The sequence below is a fragment of the Rhinolophus sinicus genome, linkage group LG01, assembly GCF_036562045.2.
Source record: "Rhinolophus sinicus isolate RSC01 linkage group LG01, ASM3656204v1, whole genome shotgun sequence".
In the NCBI taxonomy this organism is placed as follows: domain Eukaryota; kingdom Metazoa; phylum Chordata; class Mammalia; order Chiroptera; family Rhinolophidae; genus Rhinolophus; species Rhinolophus sinicus.
The window spans coordinates 26,037,717-26,057,502 of record NC_133751.1 but is presented as its reverse complement, the minus strand read 5'-3'; the positions used below and the strand labels follow the sequence as shown (position 1 = coordinate 26,057,502).

Sequence of the window (19,786 nt, the reverse complement as noted above, 5' to 3'; positions counted from 1 at the left end):
GTTTCTGTGCATGTATAAAAACTACAGTATGGACATATATACACCAAAATATTAACAGAGGTTGTATTTGAGGGCTGGAACTACAGGTGATCTTAAGTTTTTGTTTCTTTATGCTCTTCAGTATGTTGTAAATGTTTACAATAAACATATTTTTGGAGTTTTCCCCCTCCAGTTGTAAAATTTGCATGTAAAAAGCTTAATTCAGTCCTTCAGACACTTGTGTAACCCTTTCCATCCCTCCTCCCTTTGCATTTGTGTGAAAAAATAAAAGTAGACCTCACAAACACTTCTGCTGCAGTAATAAAAAAAGCAACAGTCACAACCACTACAGAGGAGGATTTGCAAGAGGGACCAACCACAGGCCAGAAAGAATTACTCAGGTCACAAATATGAAGATTTTAATCATATGAATATTGAACAATGTAGAAAAATCAAATCACGGAAAGAAGCAGTTTATAGAATATATTAGTACAAGAAATACTAAAACTTTCTCCTTTTAGACCTTTGCCCTCAGTCTTAAGGTACACACACACTCCCCCTTCAAGGAATATATCTAAAATCCTTTAATCTTAATCTATTTTTTCCTAAAGAATACTTAAAAGTATTTTTGAAAGACCACTATGTTATTGTGTATATTTCTCAGATTCAGTCCCATTATCACCTTCACAATTTTTACCAAATCCAAGTACAACCTGTTTTTTAATATCATAGGCAGAGTTCTCACTTTACATGATTCTGATACGCATGAATTTCAGTTACCATGGTTTATACCAAGGCTTAGTTAAGACCAGTCCCCAACATGGCTCAGAATTCAGTTACCACATATTAACTGTGAGTACATGAAGTACAAACTTCGATGCCAGTTCTTCAGTGCACAAATCATCACATAAATAACTTCAGTTACCACATATTAACTGTGAGTACATGAAGTACAAACTTCGATGCCAATTCTTCAGTCCACAAATCATCACATAAGTAACAGATGAGCATCATGATTAGTGACCAATCATGTCACTTCTTTCAAAGTATGTTGTCGACTGGTTATTGCACAACAGACAAGAGTGCAGTGCTGCCTCCTGGTGATAAATCCACAGGACATTTTGCACATATGGATAATCCAAACAAGCAACTTACCAACAAAGAGGAAAGCGTAGCAAAGAAATGAAAAGTGATACGCTGGAAATGAAATTCGATTCCAGTGTAAGTGAAGTTACAGAAGAAAGAGCCGACTGTGGCAAGATTAAAACTGCTGTGGGGGGTGGGCGGGTGGCTCAGGTGGTTACAGTGCGAGCTCTGGGCAACGGGGCTGCCAGTTCAATTCCCACATGGGCAGGCGAGCTGTGCCCTCCAACTAGAATGAAGTGAATGAGCTGCCGCTGAGCTCCCAGATGGCTCAGTTGGTTGGAGAGCATCCTCTCAACCACAAGGTTGCCGATTCGACTCCTGCAAGGGATGGTGGGCTGCGCCCCCTACAACTAGCAACGGTAACTGGACCTGGAGCTGAGCTGCGCCCTCCGCAACTAAGACTGAAAGGACAACAACTTGACTTAGAAAAGTCCCGTAAGTACACACTGTTCCCCAATAAAGTCCTGTTTCCCTTCCCCCCCACAAAAAAAAGAAAACAAAACAAAAAAAAAAAACCCACTGCTGTGGTTTGAACGCCTCTAGATGTACAACCAGAGGAACTTAGCAAAGGAGAACTTATCAACATCAGTGAGGAAAGTCACAATGAGAAGGCTGTCCAGAGGAAGTAATTCCAGAAAAATATTTCAAATTAAAGAAACTATTGGAGATATTTCATGACATTCAAAGTGCAAAGGATAAAACGTTGAAAGTCATCAAGGCATAGAAAAGATAAGAAGGGAAGCACTGTTTAAACTACTCTTGATAAGTTTTTTACAAAGAAATAAAACAAGTTTCAATGCTTCTAATGTTTTAAGTTATAGTATACTAAATAGTGGTTTTACTATTTTTATTTCTCTATACTTTTATAATTAACTGTAAGAGTTAATGTTTTAACAAAAAATTTTAAAGGTCATGAAACCATCATAATTTTCCCATTGATTAAAATTAGTTTGTATAGCTTCAGCTTACATGATCATTTTTATGGTTGTTTTACTATTGTGAAGACTGGTCTGTATTTCTTTAAATTTTTACTTAAATAAATGTATTTTAAAAGAAAATTTTATACTGTTCTCTTAGCAATTTTTTAAAATGTTCAATCACATTATACCACGTTATTGAGAAAACAATGAATCCTTGCCTCACTTCTTTCTACCTCAGCTATCAACTTGCCTATTCGGCACAAAGCTTCAACAACTCAGAGGAAAGCAAAAAGGCCACCAATAATAAAAGCAAAAGTTCTTTTCCCTCAAAACGTTGAATCTACCTACTCCTACTTCGCATAGAGTTGTAAAGTTTAATAATTAGACTTTAAAACCTTAGGCAGATTAGAAAAAGTACCCTAGTGAGAAAAGATGCTATTAGTCACATCAATAGTAGAGACAAATGAAATTCAACATCACAGGACAGAAAAATCTATTCTACTAATAAAATCTATTAAAAAGTAAAGACAAAAACCTAAAGGTTTAAGGCTAACATCCATCTCAACTGACCTGAAGTCATCATAATAAAGTAAATGATGTTCATAGATATCTTTTAAGCTATCAAGACAACAATATTAAGGGAAAGGCTAAACCGTATTCAGCACCCTATTTAAGAATAAGACAAAGGAATCGGGCAGATTCTGGGAAGATGGAGGCTGTGTCATTTTTGGATCTTCCTGAATCCCCACACGTATCACTGAACAACCAACCAGACAGCAAAACCAAAAACCCAAGACATTTACCAAATAACTAAATGACAAGTTATCCCCCAAAGAAAGTCAAAATACTAGCTGGTGGGAACAAACTACCACAGTCACAAACCCCGGTATTATCGCATCTGTGTAGGAAGCAATCTGGACTCATTAGGAACTTGAGAACAGGAGAATTCCAAAACTGCCAATGGGTACTAGCTACAGAGTGCAGGGCCAACTGGAGAACAGCAGCTGCTCGGGGAGGATGGCTGCCTACTTCAGTGGTGCACAGATGGCAAGGGACTTGAGGTAAGACCTGAGGGTAGAAGGGGTTTAATCCCTATCAACCTTCAAAGCTAACAGGCCAGGGCTCCCTTCCAGGACAGGGCTCCCAAGGAGGAACAAGTTCTGGGAGCAGAATCAAAATTAAGTAGGACAAGGGAGAAGGAAAACAGAAGAGCCAGACTACAGAGGGGGAGGGGAAGTATCAGAACCAGGAATCCTCAGAAAACAAGCTGCCCTAACGCTGACAGAGTGGTAGTGCTATAAAATTATACATTATATGAACAAAGATTCCTTCTTAAAATTCAGGAAAATTAAATTCACATAGAAGAGAAACAAAAAGTACAGAAGTTAAAAATGAGGGAACGAGGAATAGAGTAACATCTCTACAAGAGAGCAAGACAGAAAGGCGTATTCAGCAGATCAAAACCGGAATGCACTACTTCTAAAGGAGCTAAAAGATATTAAGAAAATTATACAAGGCATGAAAGAATACGCATCAAAGTTAGACTTTGAACCCAGAATATCCAATCCCAAGACTACTCTTAACAAAATTATTGGGCTTTAAAGAAAAAAACCTTTGAATATTTTGGATAAAAAGTACATATGACTTATAATTCACTCAACTACCTATTTTTGGAAACCCACCTTCGAAGTTATTTTATTTTTTAATATTTTGGTACTAAAAAGGTGTATGCTTTATTACTTTAGAAAGTTTGCTTATGTAAGTGAAATGCTCTGATAATGCCTGAGAAAAGTACTATTATACGATATAAACGATTTTGGAAATTGAATTTCATCATTAAACAATTTTGCAAATTGAATTTCATCATATTAAACTTATTCAAGTAGTTCCCTCTTATAAAGACCTTTCACATTAGAAGCCTTCAATTGTCAAAATATAATTAAAATTTTTAGGGTTAAAAGAGACTTTTAAAACACCCCCCCACACACACACACACACACACACATTTTAGTGATAGGAGATACTCAACTACCCAAAATAACCCTTTCATTACCAAAAGGCTACCACGGGATGTTTGACCATATTTACTTATCTAATCTCACCACACCTATAACTCTGGAAAAACAGTACCTTTTCTTCACAAAATTATTCAACACCTCAGGTACATTAGAAATGTCAACTTCACAGGTTTTTTGTAAGAGACCATCTGACGTACAACACTGAATGAAATTTGAGCCTATAACTACAGTTAAATCAAAGAGTTAAGATTCTCTAGTTCTAGTCCTTATCATAAGCTTGGTCTACCCTTCTCTTTTTTTCATTTTGAAAAATTTTAAATCTACAGAAAAGCTGAAAGTGTCATACAACAAACACCGTCTTCCACCCAAATTCAACAATTAGTAATATTTTTGCCACATTTGCTTATTCTCATCTATATATACTTTTCCCCTCCCCAACTACTGGAAAGTAAATTATAGGTATTTCATTCCCCCCCAATCTTTTCAGCATGCACCTCCTACAAACAGGAACATTCTCCTACCTAATCACAATTCATTACTACGCTCAAGAAACTTAACACTGATAATATCTACAAGCAAATTCCCCAAAATGTTACGTATAATGTCCTTGATGGCTTTTTTAAAAATTCCAGAACCATCTTCTCCTTTACAACTATTTACCTCTTCACCTTTTTATGGTCTTTCATGACATTGACTTTTTTTTAAAGTTCAGACCACCTTTTTATAGAATGTCCCAGGACCAGGATTTGTTTGTTGCCTCATGATTAGATTCCAGACAAACATTTTTTTGCAACAATTTTACACTGGTGATGTTATCATATCTCCTCCTGATGTGATCCAATGACAAGGACAAATGTTAATTTCTTCCACCACAGGTAATACTGACTGGTCATTTGGTTAACATGTCTGTGCTTAAAAGAAAAAAATCTGATTCTAGTCCTCTCCCTGCTTAAAACCCTACAGTGATTTCCCCGTATAATAAAGTTCAGTAAAGTCCAAGCCCAATAATGTCCAAGCCCTTACGAGGCCTAAACTGTTCTTTAAATCCTCCAGGGTCCCACAGAGTGGTACACTGTCCTCTCTGGCTGAAAAATCCCAGCACGGATGCATCAATCTCAAACACGCCAACTGAAAGAAGACAGTCATCTCTGACACCACACTGCATTCTAAATGTTCCATCAGCTCAGTAACACAACAGTCACCATGGTCATAGTTACGTACAGTTTGACATAAAATCCCTTAAGGGAAAGAGATTCCCAGTCTCTCAGGAAATTTCCCTTAGAGCAGAAAGATGATCCAAGGGTTCAGGGAAAGAAATAAAGGTGAACCTGGGTGAAAGTCACCTAAAATAGACATGTTGGAGCTTTATGTGACTCACCATCTGTCATTCCTCTACGTATTCTATGAGCAGTTGAATAAGATGCCTGGAGAGTGCAGTGGCTTGTTTTTCCTAGTGGTATGATCAGACAAATGCAACCCCTTCACATTTCAGTCAGCAAACATTTAAAAACCATTTGAAGAAGGACTGTGTTCTGGTTATTACCTGAAAAACTTCCATTGACATCTTCTGGTAAGACCACGGAAGTGCTAGCATCAAAACTTGCAGAATGAGCTGTCAATGGCCTGGAAAAAAATCCCAGAAGTAACTGAGCCCTCTCAAGAAATGCTGAATTACCAAACTTCTTGATGGCAAAGATGTATGGAAAAGCAAGACCCGGACAGCTCAAGTCAAAAGGTAATTTGGAACAAAAATTTATATAAGACCCAGTTTATATTACACTATATTATAATATTATACGTATTATATACTATTACATTACATTACATTAAAGACCTGGTCTTGTATTATAGTAAAATAAGACCAGTCTTATATTAATTTTGCTCCAAAGGATGCATTAGAGCTGATGGTCCGGCTAGGTCTTATTTCAGGGAAACACGGTAGTAGGTGGGAATTCCTCACTCCTACTTTGTTTGCACATATTATAGGGGACCAATCCACCAGCATCTCCACATTGTTTCTAATTTCTTTTTCCTCCTTTACTGAATCAATCTATACTTATTAGAACTTTACTTTCTTTTTTGAAGACGACATCAAGTGTGCACATGTGTATAGTTTAACATGAAAAAGGACCAGTTTCTTTGTAAAGAAGAAAACAAAGAAATAAAAACAGATTGATCCCCCAACTTCATGACCTCTCTTCAACTCCTGTCTCCATACTATCAGTATACAATAGGTGACCTCAAGATGACATTCTTCAGGCACAGGTGAAAGATCATCAAAGAGCTCTCTATTCCTCAATATACCACAGAGTTTGTCAACAGACTCAATTTTGCCTCATAATCACTACTCCGAAAATACTTTAAAGTAATTTTAGCTTAGAAGAGACCTATATTTTTTTCTTTCTTTTTCAAATATGCAATACTTCACAAATTTGCATGTCATCCTTGCACAAGGGCCACGCTAATCTTCCCCGTAGCATTCCAATGTTAGTACACGTGCTGCCAAAGCGATCACTATACCGTTTTTTTCTTGTAAAGTTTAAGCAGTAGAATGTAACAATTTCACATGTATTTAGTACATGGTCCATTTTTCAAGATGCTATTATTATACTTCACAAAACCAGTCGCCTTTCAACAAGTGGCCCTTTCTACTGTAACAGCAACTACACTTTGTTACAAATAATAATGAACTAATAAAACTTGAAAAAACTATTAACAAAATTAGTAAAACTAATGGAAAGGCATGCATTTTGCCTTCCAGTATGAACTCTACCACAAGTAAACATAGTTAATGAAAGTTCTTTATAAGAGAATTCCAGAAAGAATATAATTAGAATAGCAACGTTTTGCAATCCCTAATAAAATAAGGGATCTAAGCTACTATGCTTCACAAAAGGACCAGTGCTGATCTGCAAACAGTTTGTTACTAGTTTATATTAAGAAAAAGTACATAAATTTTATATATACATTGTAAACTTGTATAACAAGTTGGCAGAGTAATTTTATTTCTGTTGAATCTACAATAAAAATTTGGAGCTCTTTTGGTTTGTTTATATTTTTTAATTTCACTTGTCTTAACAATTTATTGTATTTTACAAAAATAATCTTCAGTGGATTGAATTTTTTAAAAAAATTTTAAAATCTTTTTTACTGCAGATCTATCTGTAAGAAGCACTGAACTAAGGCACCAGCTATTAAAATCATTAGGTGAAAGACTGATGAGAAACTTGATAATGGATGGACAAACTGGCAACACCGGAATCCACTGATTAATCTAATGCATGATAATAGAGACCAAGATTATGTTACCTCTTACTTTGAGGCACCAAGTAAACATATAAAGGAAGACTAAACCACGTGTTTATAACTGTTGAGCTGGATGATAGGGACTTTATATTCTTTGCTCTACTTGTGCATATGTTTTTAATTTTCCATATGTAACAGATTACATGATTGGCCCCAATTCTTCATTATTCCCTATACACATGCCTTTTGTCACGTGACTTTGCAGTTTGTCCTGGTATAGGCAGAATATATTTCTTCATTCCCAACATTTGGCTCTACCAGAAGACTTTCTTTGGCCAATGTAATTAGGGCAGAAGCGACTGTGCCAAGCCTAAGCCATCTTAATGTTCCACTTGCCTCCTGTGCTTCTGCCATTATCATGAAAACACCATGAGCCTACTACCGTGTTTCCCTGAAAATAAGACTGGGTCTAATGTTAATTTTTGCTCCAAAAGATGCATTAGGGCTTATATTCAGGGGATGAAATCCTGAAAAATCATGCTAGGGCTTATTTTCCAGTTAGGTCTTATTTTCGGGGCAACACAGGAGTCCCAGGAGAAGGATGAGAGTACTGGAGCTCAGCAAGGCTGAACTCACGAGCAAGAAACTAGTATCATGTCATTCTGAAAATGTTTCTAATACCACCTAAGGTGAAGGTTTTTTAAAACTGGAACACCAAAGCATCCATGGCAGGTTTGGAATTAATCGCATGTTATGATTCTGCGTGGCTATGATCTTGCTTAGCTCTCTGTGATCTTATTTTTAAGATACTTACATTGATTCTTTAGCTTTACAGATTAAAATATAAATGCATACTTACCCTTTTTTAAGGGGTAACTAATGAAGGAAAGACATCAGGGAAGAAAAGCTAGAAGCACTATTAATTACTTCTAAAGGGCTAGGCCTGGTAAAGCCAAGATGTGCCACCCTACCCGGGATAAGATACCTCAAAAACTGACAGAACTTTTCTTATAAAATACCTAAAAATAGCTTTAGATGAAAATACTGTACCAATACCAAGGTTGTATTTTTTAAAAACCCAACCTTGTTAAATCCAGAGCACTTCTAATTCTATTTATATTCATCAGCTTTAATGTCAAATTACTTTTGGATTTAAAATTTAGATTGTTGCTATCAAATAAAGTGTTGCAGTTCTACTGTACATGTTTTTATGTCTACAAAGCCAATCTAAAATAGTCTTGTTTACCCACAAACCACATACTATTTCCCTTAAAATAAAGCAGAACTTTTTAAAAGATCTGTATTATTATAAGATATTATAATGCAATTTTTAAAACTTTGTTGTTCTATACCAAGGTTTATCTCTTGCAGGCATCAAGTACTTTATTACTACAGCTTAAATATTCCAAACTGTAGGAAATAGAAAATACCAAAACCTATTAGGGGCTATCCTCTGACTCAGCAATTCCATTCCTAGGTATTTATCCAAGAGAAATGAAACCTATGTCCACAAAAACTAGAAACAATCCAAATGGCCATCAACAGGTGAAAGAATAAATAAGTTCTAGTATATCCATAAGGTGGAATACTATGCAAAAATAAAAATGAACAAACTACTGATACAGGCAACAACATGCATAAATCGCAAAAACATTATGCAGAGAGAAAGAAGACAGAATCGTTGTATAATTCCATTCACATAATTCAAAAACAGACGAAACTAATGTCCGGTTATAGAAAGCAAGACAGTGGTTGTTGTCGAAGGGATTGGCGGCCAAGGAGCACAAGGGAACCTCGAGAGGGACGGAAATGTCCTGTATCTTGATTGGTTATGTGGGTAAATACATTTGTCAAAACTCAAATCGCAAACTTAAAGATTTGTCCACTTCACTACATGTACATTTTACCTCAATAAAAACAAAACACCTATTAGTGACCTATTTCAAAGTACCATTTCTCTCCACAAACTGAAGGATAAGGCTACAATTAGCACCTGTTACCCTCTGCCTTCAGGGATACTGGATGATCAAGCTCTGCCATGGTGTCAATAACAAAGCAAACACTTATTCAAATCAAAGAGGCACAAAACCAAAAATCTACCATGTTAAATCCACTTAAGTGGATGAATTCACCAGCCATTAAAAGTTAACACCGGAAACCAAAAAAAAATTAAGTTTATACTTTTATCCTTAAAAATGTTCAGACTAACTCAAGCTATACCCAAAGTTTAACAATTACCTTCAAAAGCATCATCTTCTCTGTCTAATGCTCTACGTATTATGCCTTATTTCACTAAATCAGATGTTGGAGTCCGAAGCAACATCTCACAGTTCATTACAATAATGCAACAGTATAAAAATAGTTCCCCAAAATGTAACTTAGGGTGTCACACACACACACATACAAAATCACATAAAGCAACTATAGTAAAAAATGAATGGTATCCCAACTCATTCTATATCCATCCTTATCCTGATACCAAAACCAAAAATATCACAAGAAAACTGCAAGGCATTATCTCTTATGAATATAGATCAAAACTCCATACAAATGTTAAGAAATCAAATCCAGCAACATATAAAAAAGGATTATATACCATGACCAAGTGATATTTATCCCAGATATGCAAGTTTGATTTAACATGCAAAAACCAATTGATCTAATAATATACCATATATCAATAAAGGACAAAAATCATGTGATCATCTGAATATATGTAGAAAAAGCATTTGTCAAAATCCAACAACTTTTCATAATAAAAACACTCAATAAACTAGGAATAGAAGTGAACTCCCTCAACTTGATAAAGGGCATCTACAAAAAAAAAAAAAAAAACCCACAGCTAACATTATACTTAATGGTAAAAGACTAAATGCTTTCTCTCTAAGATCAGGAACAAGTATTTCTGCCCTTGCCACTTCTATACAAAATTGTAGTAGATATATTAGCTAGGGCAATTAGAAAGCATCCAGAGTGGAAAGGAAGAAAAAAACTATCTCTATTTGCAAACGACATGATCTTGTATAAAGAAAATCCTAAGGGTTCCAATAAAACACTATTAGACAAATAGACAAATAGACAAGTTCAGAAAAGTTGCAGGATACAAGATAAATATACGAAAAATCAATTGTATCTCTATACACTTGCAATGAACAATCCAAAAATGTAATTAAGATAATTCCATTTACAATAGCATCAGAAAGAAGAAAACAATTTAAGAAAGTATAAAACTTATACTTGAAAAGCTATGTAACATTGGTGAAAAATTAAAAACTTAAATGGGCAAACATCCTATATGGGTCAGAAAACTTAATATTGTTAAGATAATAACTACTGCCCACATTGATCCACAGATTCAACACAATAGCTATCAAAATCATAGCTGGCTTTTTTGCAGAAATTGATAAGCTTATCCTAAGAATCACATTGAAATTCACAGGACCCAGAATAGCCAAAACCAACTTGGAAAAAAAAAAAGAGAACAATGTTGAAGGATTCACAAGTCCCAATTTCAAAACTTACCACCAAAGCTACAAAATCAAGATAATGTAATACTGACACAAGAATAGATGTATAGATGAATAGGACAGAATTGAGAGTACAAAAAAAAAATGTCAATTGATAGCCTACAAGGGTGTCAATGACATTCAAAAAGGAAAGAATAGTCTTTTTAAAAAAATGGTACCGGATACCTGGATGGCCAAAAACAAAAGAATGATGTCAGTACCTTACCTTACAGCATATACAAAAATTAGCTCAAATGGATCAAAGACCTAAATATAGGAGCTAAAACTTTAAAACTATTAGAAGACAACAGGCAATTACACAGGTCTTCATGATCTTGAATTAGGAAGTGTTTCTTAGATATGATACCAAAAACACAAGTGACAAAAGAAAAATAAATTCAACTGCATTAAAAATTTTTATGTATCACAGGACACCATTAAGTGAAAAAACCCACAGAATAGCAGGAGCTGTCTGTAAATCCTACCTCATGAGAGACTTGTCACTAGAATAAAGAACTTTACAACTCAAATAAAAAGACAAATAACCCATTTTCAAAATGGGCAAAAGATCTGAATAGACATTTCTCCAAAGAAAATATACAAATGGCCAATAAGCACATGAAAAGATGCTCAACATCATCAGTAATTAGATAAATGCAAACCAAAACCACAAGATACCACTTCATATCTACTATGATGGCTATAATAAAAAAGACAAGTGTTGACAATGATGTGGAGAATCTAGAACCTAATACACTGTGTGTGGGCTGACAGAAAGGTAAAATACTGCAGCCACTTTGACAGTTCCTCAAAAGAATCATTATATGACCCAGCAAGTCCACTCATAGGTATGTACCCAAGAGAAGTGAAAACGTATGGTTGCACAAAAACTTATAGAGGAATATTTATAGCAACATTATCCATAATATCAAAAAATGTAAAAAACTCTATGTCCACTAACTAATGAATGGATAAATAAAAGGTGGTATTATCCGTAGAATGGAATATATTCAGCAATAAAAAGGAATAAGATACTTATACATGCTACAAGATGGATGAACTTTGAAAGCATTATACTAAGTAAAAGAAGCCAGTCACAAAAGACTACATATTTTAAGATTTTGTATTTAAATGTCCAAAATAGGCAAATCTAGAGACAGAAAACTGATTAGAAGTTGCCTAGGGTTGAGACAGAAGACAGCTGGGGAAAAATGAGGACTGACTGCTAGAGGGTATGGGGTTTTTCTTTTTGAGGTGATGAGACTGTTTTAAAATTACTGTGTTGTACAAATCTGTGAATATCCTAGGAACCAATGAACTGTGGCCTTTAAATGGGCAAATGTTATGGTAAGTGAATTGTATTTCAATAAAGCTGTTATAAAAATTGTTTTTGAGAGGTGAATGGTAGAATCTAGATACAGATGTTGACTAAATTTTCTTTTAACGTGTTTGTTTGAAATTTTCATAAAATGTGAGAAGGGGCAAAACAGATAAGAAAGTTCCATTATTACCAATAACATATCAAAACAATGTTATATCTACAAGTATTTTCATTCATTTAAAGTTTCCCAAACTAATTAAAGATTGGTCATTCAAAATTCGTCCAAAGCAGAATTTCAGAATTCTGGAGTCCTAGATTTGCATTCATAATGAGACTCAGGGGATAAAAATTACCAAAACTAGTTCTCCAAATTACAGACAAGTGAGCGTGATTTAAATGTACACAAATCTCCATGAGTTCTAAGAGATAAAAAGTATTCTGTTCTCCCAGGGACAACCAGGAGTAACAGAGAATTTTATGTACCTAGGAAGTTTTAAAGATTTGGGAAATATCCTCTGAAAGTTTTATGGCACATTAGACCAGAAAAGATAGAACAAAATCTAAAGAACATTACTCTGATAATCAATCCTGCCTTAAAAGAACTAGAAAAAAAGTTTTTATGTCTAATACTTGACATATACTATTCATACACAATACTGAATAGACATAAAAATTTTTTAAAGAATAGCTGATTACCTTTGCTCTTATTTATATTAAATAAGATCTTAACTAAATAACATTTATCAACTCATTAACTAAGGAAACAAAAATCTCTGCTTTGAATTGTTAACCAAAGCAGGCCTGAAAAAAAAGAAAAACTAGGTTCTAATACCAGCTATGGTTTTTCAGTATAGAAAGCTGGAACACATGAAGGTCCTTTCCAGCTCTAAAATGATACTCTGTGGATAAAATTAATGAAAAGAGCTGAAATACTTTTACAAATTTTAGATGTCTCCTAAATCTCTATCATGCAAAAAAAAAATGTTATTTTAGAAAATCCTGATAAAAACTGAAATGTACCAGAATAGGAATCAAAATCAACTTGAATTTAGAGTCAGAGGCATAACAGATGTACAGAGAGAGCTTGAGTCCCGTAGCTGTATTTTACTCCAGAGGGAAAGGTGGTTCTGTAGTAAGCTATGGAAAATAGATGTCTACTCAGATTTCCAGGTGGAACTCCTAGAAATATCCTATTTCACCTACTTTATTATGCTTATTCCCCACATTTAAACACCTCTTTATTTGAAATGTTCCTATAATCAATGACATATCATGGCTGAATTGTAGGGTTGTGTTTTTTTTTCCCTAGAAGAAATTTCCTAAGAAGTAATTATAGTTTTGATGAAATAGTTATTCCCTAGTATTGCTCCTCTTGGAAATGCTTCCAATTCAGTCTCATCTAATTGTTAGTACGAAAAAAAAAACCCAAAAAAAACACAAAAAAACCCAAAACACCACATTCTTGATTATGCTATAAAACATAAAGGACCTAGAAATAAAAATAAGGTAATCAACAACTCATCTGAGGCTCAAATATATCAAACTAATAATCAAGAGCCTCTTTAAAATTCAAACTGAACGAAAACAAACAAACAACACCAGTTAGGAAATAACAAGTCATTTCCTCTATCAAGACAAAGCTGAATTTTTCCAATGAGTTGTAATGCTCAAAAAAGAAGAAAAAGACTGTGCAAGTTAACAGGAAAGAGCTGTACACTCAGGTTTACATAATGAGATCAGAAATTAAAGGTTTGAGTGTCTTCATTCACCTACTGTAATCCTGAGAAAGAGCTCCAAATAGTCTGACCATCAGCATATTTGGTTTAAAAAGAGTATATCGACTACCTTACAATCTTTACGCATTTGCTCAACAAATACTTTCTGAATGTTTACTAGATACTAAGCAATCATTCATGGAGAGGACCCTCTAAGATCTGACACTTAGACACCACCTTTGTAAGAGAATACTGCCTGAATAAGACCTGACAACAACACCAATTCCCATCTGACGTTTAAAATTCCACACACCAGAATAAAATGCAATGAAGTAATTTCTTAAAGCCAGGCCCTAAACAGCATACAGGAGGTACACCTTGCTCAAGTAAATCGCAATTCAAAACTGCCGTCTCCTGCTGACCAAACTGACTTTGTGAGGGTCTGAAAGAATTCCAGGCCCACGAAATTGTAAGACAGAAATGAAAGCGAAGGTGCTCAACTCAGAAGCGAGCCGAAAGAAGGGCTAAACAAAAAGTGAGCCGGAGGTGATGAGGAGTGCCGCAGCGGCCCAAACGTGCCCTCCCGCCTCGGCACATCAAGTTAGCAACTTTTCCAGCACCCCGTGACTCCCGACTTCCCCAGCCGCCCGGCATGATGGCAGAGGCTAGAGTCAGGGCGAAGGATCCCCACGGCGGGAGCCGGTCCCACAGCAAACGAACGTATAAAATAAGGAGCGAGCGGGATGGGGGCGGGGTTGGAAATGCTCCTTCCCTCGGAGAAGGATGAGGGGAGAAGAACCGAGTGAGCGACCCTTGGGCCACCAGCCCTGACCCGGGAACGGGGAGTGCTATAGTCTCGCGGTCTCGCCGAGGGCCGGGCTCGCAGCCACGCGGGACCCTCAGGCCGGCGTGTGGGAACCCGGCGGGCCTCACCGAGGGCAGGCGGGAAACGGGGTGGCGGGAAGACGATACGATGGCCCAGCTCGATCCTCGTACGCGAGGCCACAACCCTGCCCTGCCTTCGGCGGGCCCCGAGAGCTCGTATAAAAAGCCCCCAGCTTCCTGAAGGGACGGGATGAGGGATGAGGAAGACCCCTCCCCACGTACACACAAACCCGCTCGCCTCCCTACCCCCCACCCTCGGGCCGCGCTCGGCCCGCTCTGCGCCCCACAGCGGCGCAGGGAGGCCAGGGCCAGCCGCGCGGCCGCAAGAAGCTGACGCCTTCCCCGACGCCGGGAGCTTGGCGGGCGCAGGAACCCCGGCACGCAGACAAAATCAACAAAGGCACCTGCCGCTCGCGAAAAGAAAACATGCCACAGGCCCCGACCCGTGGCTCTCTGACTCGCTGCTGCCGGGGCCGCAAAGATGCGCTGACGGGTTGAGGAGAGGGGGCGGGGAAGGGCCACGAGCGGTGGCTCCCGGGCCACGGAGCCTAGCGTCCCTCCCCAGACAGTGAAGCAGGGATCACCACGCCAGACACTGACCTTGGAGTCTCCGTTGCACAGAGCCATCGGGGCCCGGGCCGCGGCAGCCAAAGTATGAGACGGGACGGGAGAGGGCCGACGGGGTCCACGCCACGGGACGCGGCTAAAAAAAAGGCCTGGCTGAGGAGCTGGCGAGAGCAGAGAGGAGCGGGCCTCCTGCAAAGCGCGGAATCAGGCAATAGCTGCCGTGCGCTGGCCCCAGCGCCGCGGGAGAGGAGACCAGCAGCGCACACGCTGCCCCCGCCTCCTGCTTCCGCCCCGGCCGGCCACTGGGAGGAGCCAGAGCCCGTGTGGCTAGGCAGCCCAGCCAAGGACACCCCCGACTTGCCGCCGCCCAATGATCCCGCCTCAGGAGGCGGGCCCTTCGGCTCGAGGCCCCGCCTCCAGGTCTGTCCCGCCGCTCAGTCCGGCTCCCGGGAGAAGAAACCCGCCCAGTCTCCTGCCTGCTGGCCTACGGGAAGAGGAGCCGGCGGCTCCTGGCCTCGCCCCCGCTGCCAAGCCCCGCCCCCGCCTCCGTCCGGCCAGCCCCTGGGAGGAGGAGCCCGCGGCGCCCAGCCAGGTTCCGCCTGTGTCTCCCCCGCACCGGGCAGCCGGCCCTAACTGGAGGGGTCCGTGGCGCCCCGCCCCGTCCCCGCCGTTAAGGCCCGCCCCCGAGGAAAATCCAACCGCCGCCGACTTGCTGTTTGCGGGCTCGCCTGGGACCACTGTGAGAGGCTTGTGGTGCCGAGTTGGTGGCTTTACAGAGCTGGGTTTCTGGGGGTACTGAAGCCCGTGGGGCGGCCTCAAGTTTTGGGACATGGAGGAGGCCAAAGCTGCTTTACAGTTTCGTAGTGACGTCTCAAGGGATGACAAAGTGAAATTTGATCTCTGGTCCCTCTAAAGTTCTACTGCGGATGCAGAATTTCCAAAAGAAAATGGTTTGAGAGCAGCAACCTGGTCATGAAGCTCAGTTTGCACAGCAAACTATGTTTCTATTCGGATTATGGAGAAGGGGCTGCAGTCCTTCGAGCTACTCCTTGGCATCCGTCAGGATGAGGCATTACTTTGAATTTTGCCACCTGAGAGCCTAAATCGGGGCTGGAGACTAGATTAAAAACACTTGGAATGGCTTCCAGTTAACAGCCTTTTGACAAATATTCAGTTGTAATACAGCCAAATTTGGTGAGCTCATGCTATGTGTCAGGCTGTAGTTGAGGAGCTAAAGTGAGCAACCCTGACTTCCAAAAACTAATTTTATCCTAAGCAATCCCATAAAAATAGTGAGGATTGATATTCTTATCCACTGTTTACTAATGAGGAAACTGAGGCTCAGTGAGATCATGTGCCTCTGCTCTCTGCATAGGAGGTAAGGGGTACCTGATCTGAGAAAGGATAGACAGTTTAATAGTAGAATATTTACGGTAACAAACGGTCCAAGGCTCTGGTGGGCCTCTGACTCAAGGAAAATATTTCACTTACCCTATGTTGAGCTGAAAAGTGGATACTTGAACTTTTTAAAGCCATGGATACTGGGTTCTCTTGGTATGAACCATCCAAAGACTATCCTGTAGTAACCAATAGGAGAGCTTCAACTGGCATCACCATCCCCCCAGAATAGAATGGAATGTAGTATGCTGGCAGTTAGGATTGGCTAAGTCCCATCTATATTAGATAATGCCTAATTTAAATATATCCTAGTGGTCACTTATGTTTCTGGCTAAGAATATCAGAATGTACCAGGATCCTTACATCTTATGTTCTTCTTCTGCAACTTTTGACTCTATTGGCCCCTCCCTCTTTCTTTTTTATAACTTTTTTTTATTATTAGTTTCAGGTGTACCAAACAACATAATTAGACAGTTACATACCTCACAAAGTGATAACCCCAACAAGTCTACTACCTATCTGACACTGTACATGGTCGTTACAGTACCATTGACTATATTCCCTATGTTGTACCCTGTTTCCCCGAAAATAAGACCTAGCCGGACCATCAGCTCTAATGCATCTTTTGGAGCAAAATTTAATATAAGACCCAGTGTTATATTATATTATACCTGCTCTTATTTTATTATGTTATACTCCATCTTATATTAAAATACGACCGGGTCTTATATTAATTTTTTCTCCAAAAGATGCATTAGAGCTGATGGTCTGGCTAGGTCTTATTTTGGGGGAAACACGGTATTGAGATTATCATATGGTTTTCATTTTTTCAGTTTGTTAATGCTGTAAATTACATTGATTGATTTTGGAATGTTAAACCAACGCTGCATTCTTGGGATAAACTTAAAGTAATCATGATGCATTTTCCTTTGTATATATTGGATTGGATTTGCAAAAATTTTGGTTTTGAATTTTTGTATCTGTATTCATGAGGAATATCAGTTTGTAATTTTCTTGTAATGTCTTTGGCTGCTTTTCTTATCAGGGTAATGCTGGCCTCAAAAAATTAAGTTGAGAATTTGTGTAGAATTATTATTTCTAGAATAGTTGGTATAGAATTGGTTTTATTTCTTCCTTAAATGTTTGGTAGAATTCACCAATGAGGCCATGTGAACCTGAACTTTTTGTTGTAATAAGGTTTTTAACTACAAAATCCATATTAAAAAATAGATACAGTGCTCTTAAGATTATCTATTTTTTTCTTGAGTGAGCTTTGGCAAATTTTGTATTTCAAGGAATTTGTCAGTTTCATCTAAGTGTGACATTCATAGGCATAATATTATTCAATAATATTCTCTTACTATGCTTTTAATACCTAGAATCTACAGTGATGTCAACTTTCTCATTCCTGATGTTAGTATTTGTGTTTTCTCTGTTTTCACTCATGAGACTGGCCAGAAGTTTACTGATTTTATTGATCCTCTGGAAAAGAAAAAAAAACAGCTCTTAGTTTTATTTATTTTCTCTATTATTTTTCTCCTTTCTATTACATTGATTTCCACTTTGATCTTTATTATATCTCTTTTTCTTCTTGCTTTGTATTTGATTTGGTCTTTTTCTAGTTTTTTAAATTGGAATCGGAGGTCATTGATTTTAGACGTTTCTTCTTGTCCAATATAGGAATTTATCTTTATAAATTTGCCCCTAAGTACTGCTTTAGGGATATCCCACAAATTCATATATATATAATTTTCATTTTCATTCAATTCTCCATAGTGTCTAATTTTCCCTTTGAATTTTTCTTTGACCTATGGGTTAGCTAAAAGTGTGTAATTTAGTTTCCAAATATTTGAGGATTTTTCCAGAGGTCTTTCTGTTATTGGTTTCTAATTTAATTCCATTGTGGTCATAGAATATACTTTTTTTGACTTCAATCTTTTTAAATTTCTTGAGATTTGTTTTATAGTTTAGAATATAGTTTATCGTGGTGAATGTTCTGCTGTTGTGTGAGTGTTCTATAAATGGGAACTAGGTTAAGTTGGTTGATAGCATTGTTCAAGACTATTATATTCCTGCTGATTTTTTGTTCATTTATTCTATCAGGTCTTGAGAGAGGGGTGCTAAAATCTCCAACTATAATTATGATTTTATCAATTTCTGCTGATCTATCAGTTTTTGCTTCATGTATTTTGAAGCTCTGTTAATAGGGTCATAAATGTTTAGAATTGTTGTTGATCGCTTTATCATTATGAAAATGACATTCTTTATCCCTGGTAATATTTTTTACTCTAACAATTTCTTTGTCCAATATTAAAATAGCATGCCTGATTTCTTGACAGGTTCTTGGCATGATATATCTTTTGCAACCCTTTAACCTGTGTTTGTCTTTATGTTTAAAGTGTTTCTTTTAGGCAGCAAATAATTAGGTGTTGCTTTTTTTTCCCTGATCTGCCAATTTCTCTCTTTTAATTGGAGTGCTTAGACCAATTGTATTCAATGTGATTATTGATACGGTTAGGTTTATGTATATAATCTAGAGATTCTCAAGGCAGTAGGCCGGGGCAATTGAAGGGCCATCCCTTTTGTTTCCTGTCTCTCAGGGTCACTGAGATGCTTGATATCCAGTATTTTGAAGCCTTGGTTTTATTTATTTTGTCTGAGGTTCTTTGCGATGTTTCAGACAGGAGGGTAAATTCAGTTCCTGTTATTCCATCTATGACAGAAGTGGAAGTCTGGAAACTTCCTTTAATGATTAGTTGAAACATCTTAAACCTATAAGGTTTTCCTTTATCTGTCAGAAACATTTTTGTTAAGAGTGAAGAGTGCCCTGAATTCAGAACAACTTAGGCAACATAGAATAGCGATTCTGATTTTTATAAATGTAAATGTGTGGCTTCAGAAACTAACACATTTTTCAAAAAAAAAAGCATTTGATAAAATCCACAGATAGAAATTTGCATATTTGGTGTGTATTGTATCATGAAATATTTATTTCGGGTATAATCCATTTTTCATCCTTATTTCATCTTTCAAAATGTTTACTCTTAAATTTCCCATTAACAACAACAACAAAATTAACTTTTAC

The 19,786-nt window shown here is 37.7% G+C and overlaps 1 protein-coding gene and 1 non-coding gene across 2 annotated transcripts in view; both read right to left on the bottom strand.

The window, feature by feature from the left end:
* GMPS (guanine monophosphate synthase) overlaps positions 1-5,642 on the bottom strand; it is a 46,571-nt gene extending 40,929 nt beyond the window's left edge. The window contains exon 1 of the mRNA XM_074314134.1: positions 5,607-5,642. Coding sequence (XP_074170235.1) covers positions 5,607-5,627 — 21 coding nt within the window. The 5' untranslated portion in view covers positions 5,628-5,642. The remainder of the gene's footprint in view (positions 1-5,606) is intronic.
* Positions 5,643-6,471: 829 nt separating this feature from the next.
* LOC141568031 (U6 spliceosomal RNA) lies at positions 6,472-6,578 on the bottom strand. The gene has a single exon (XR_012491047.1). It is a non-coding gene; the product is annotated as a U6 spliceosomal RNA (small nuclear RNA).
* Between the last annotated feature and the right edge of the window lie 13,208 nt (positions 6,579-19,786).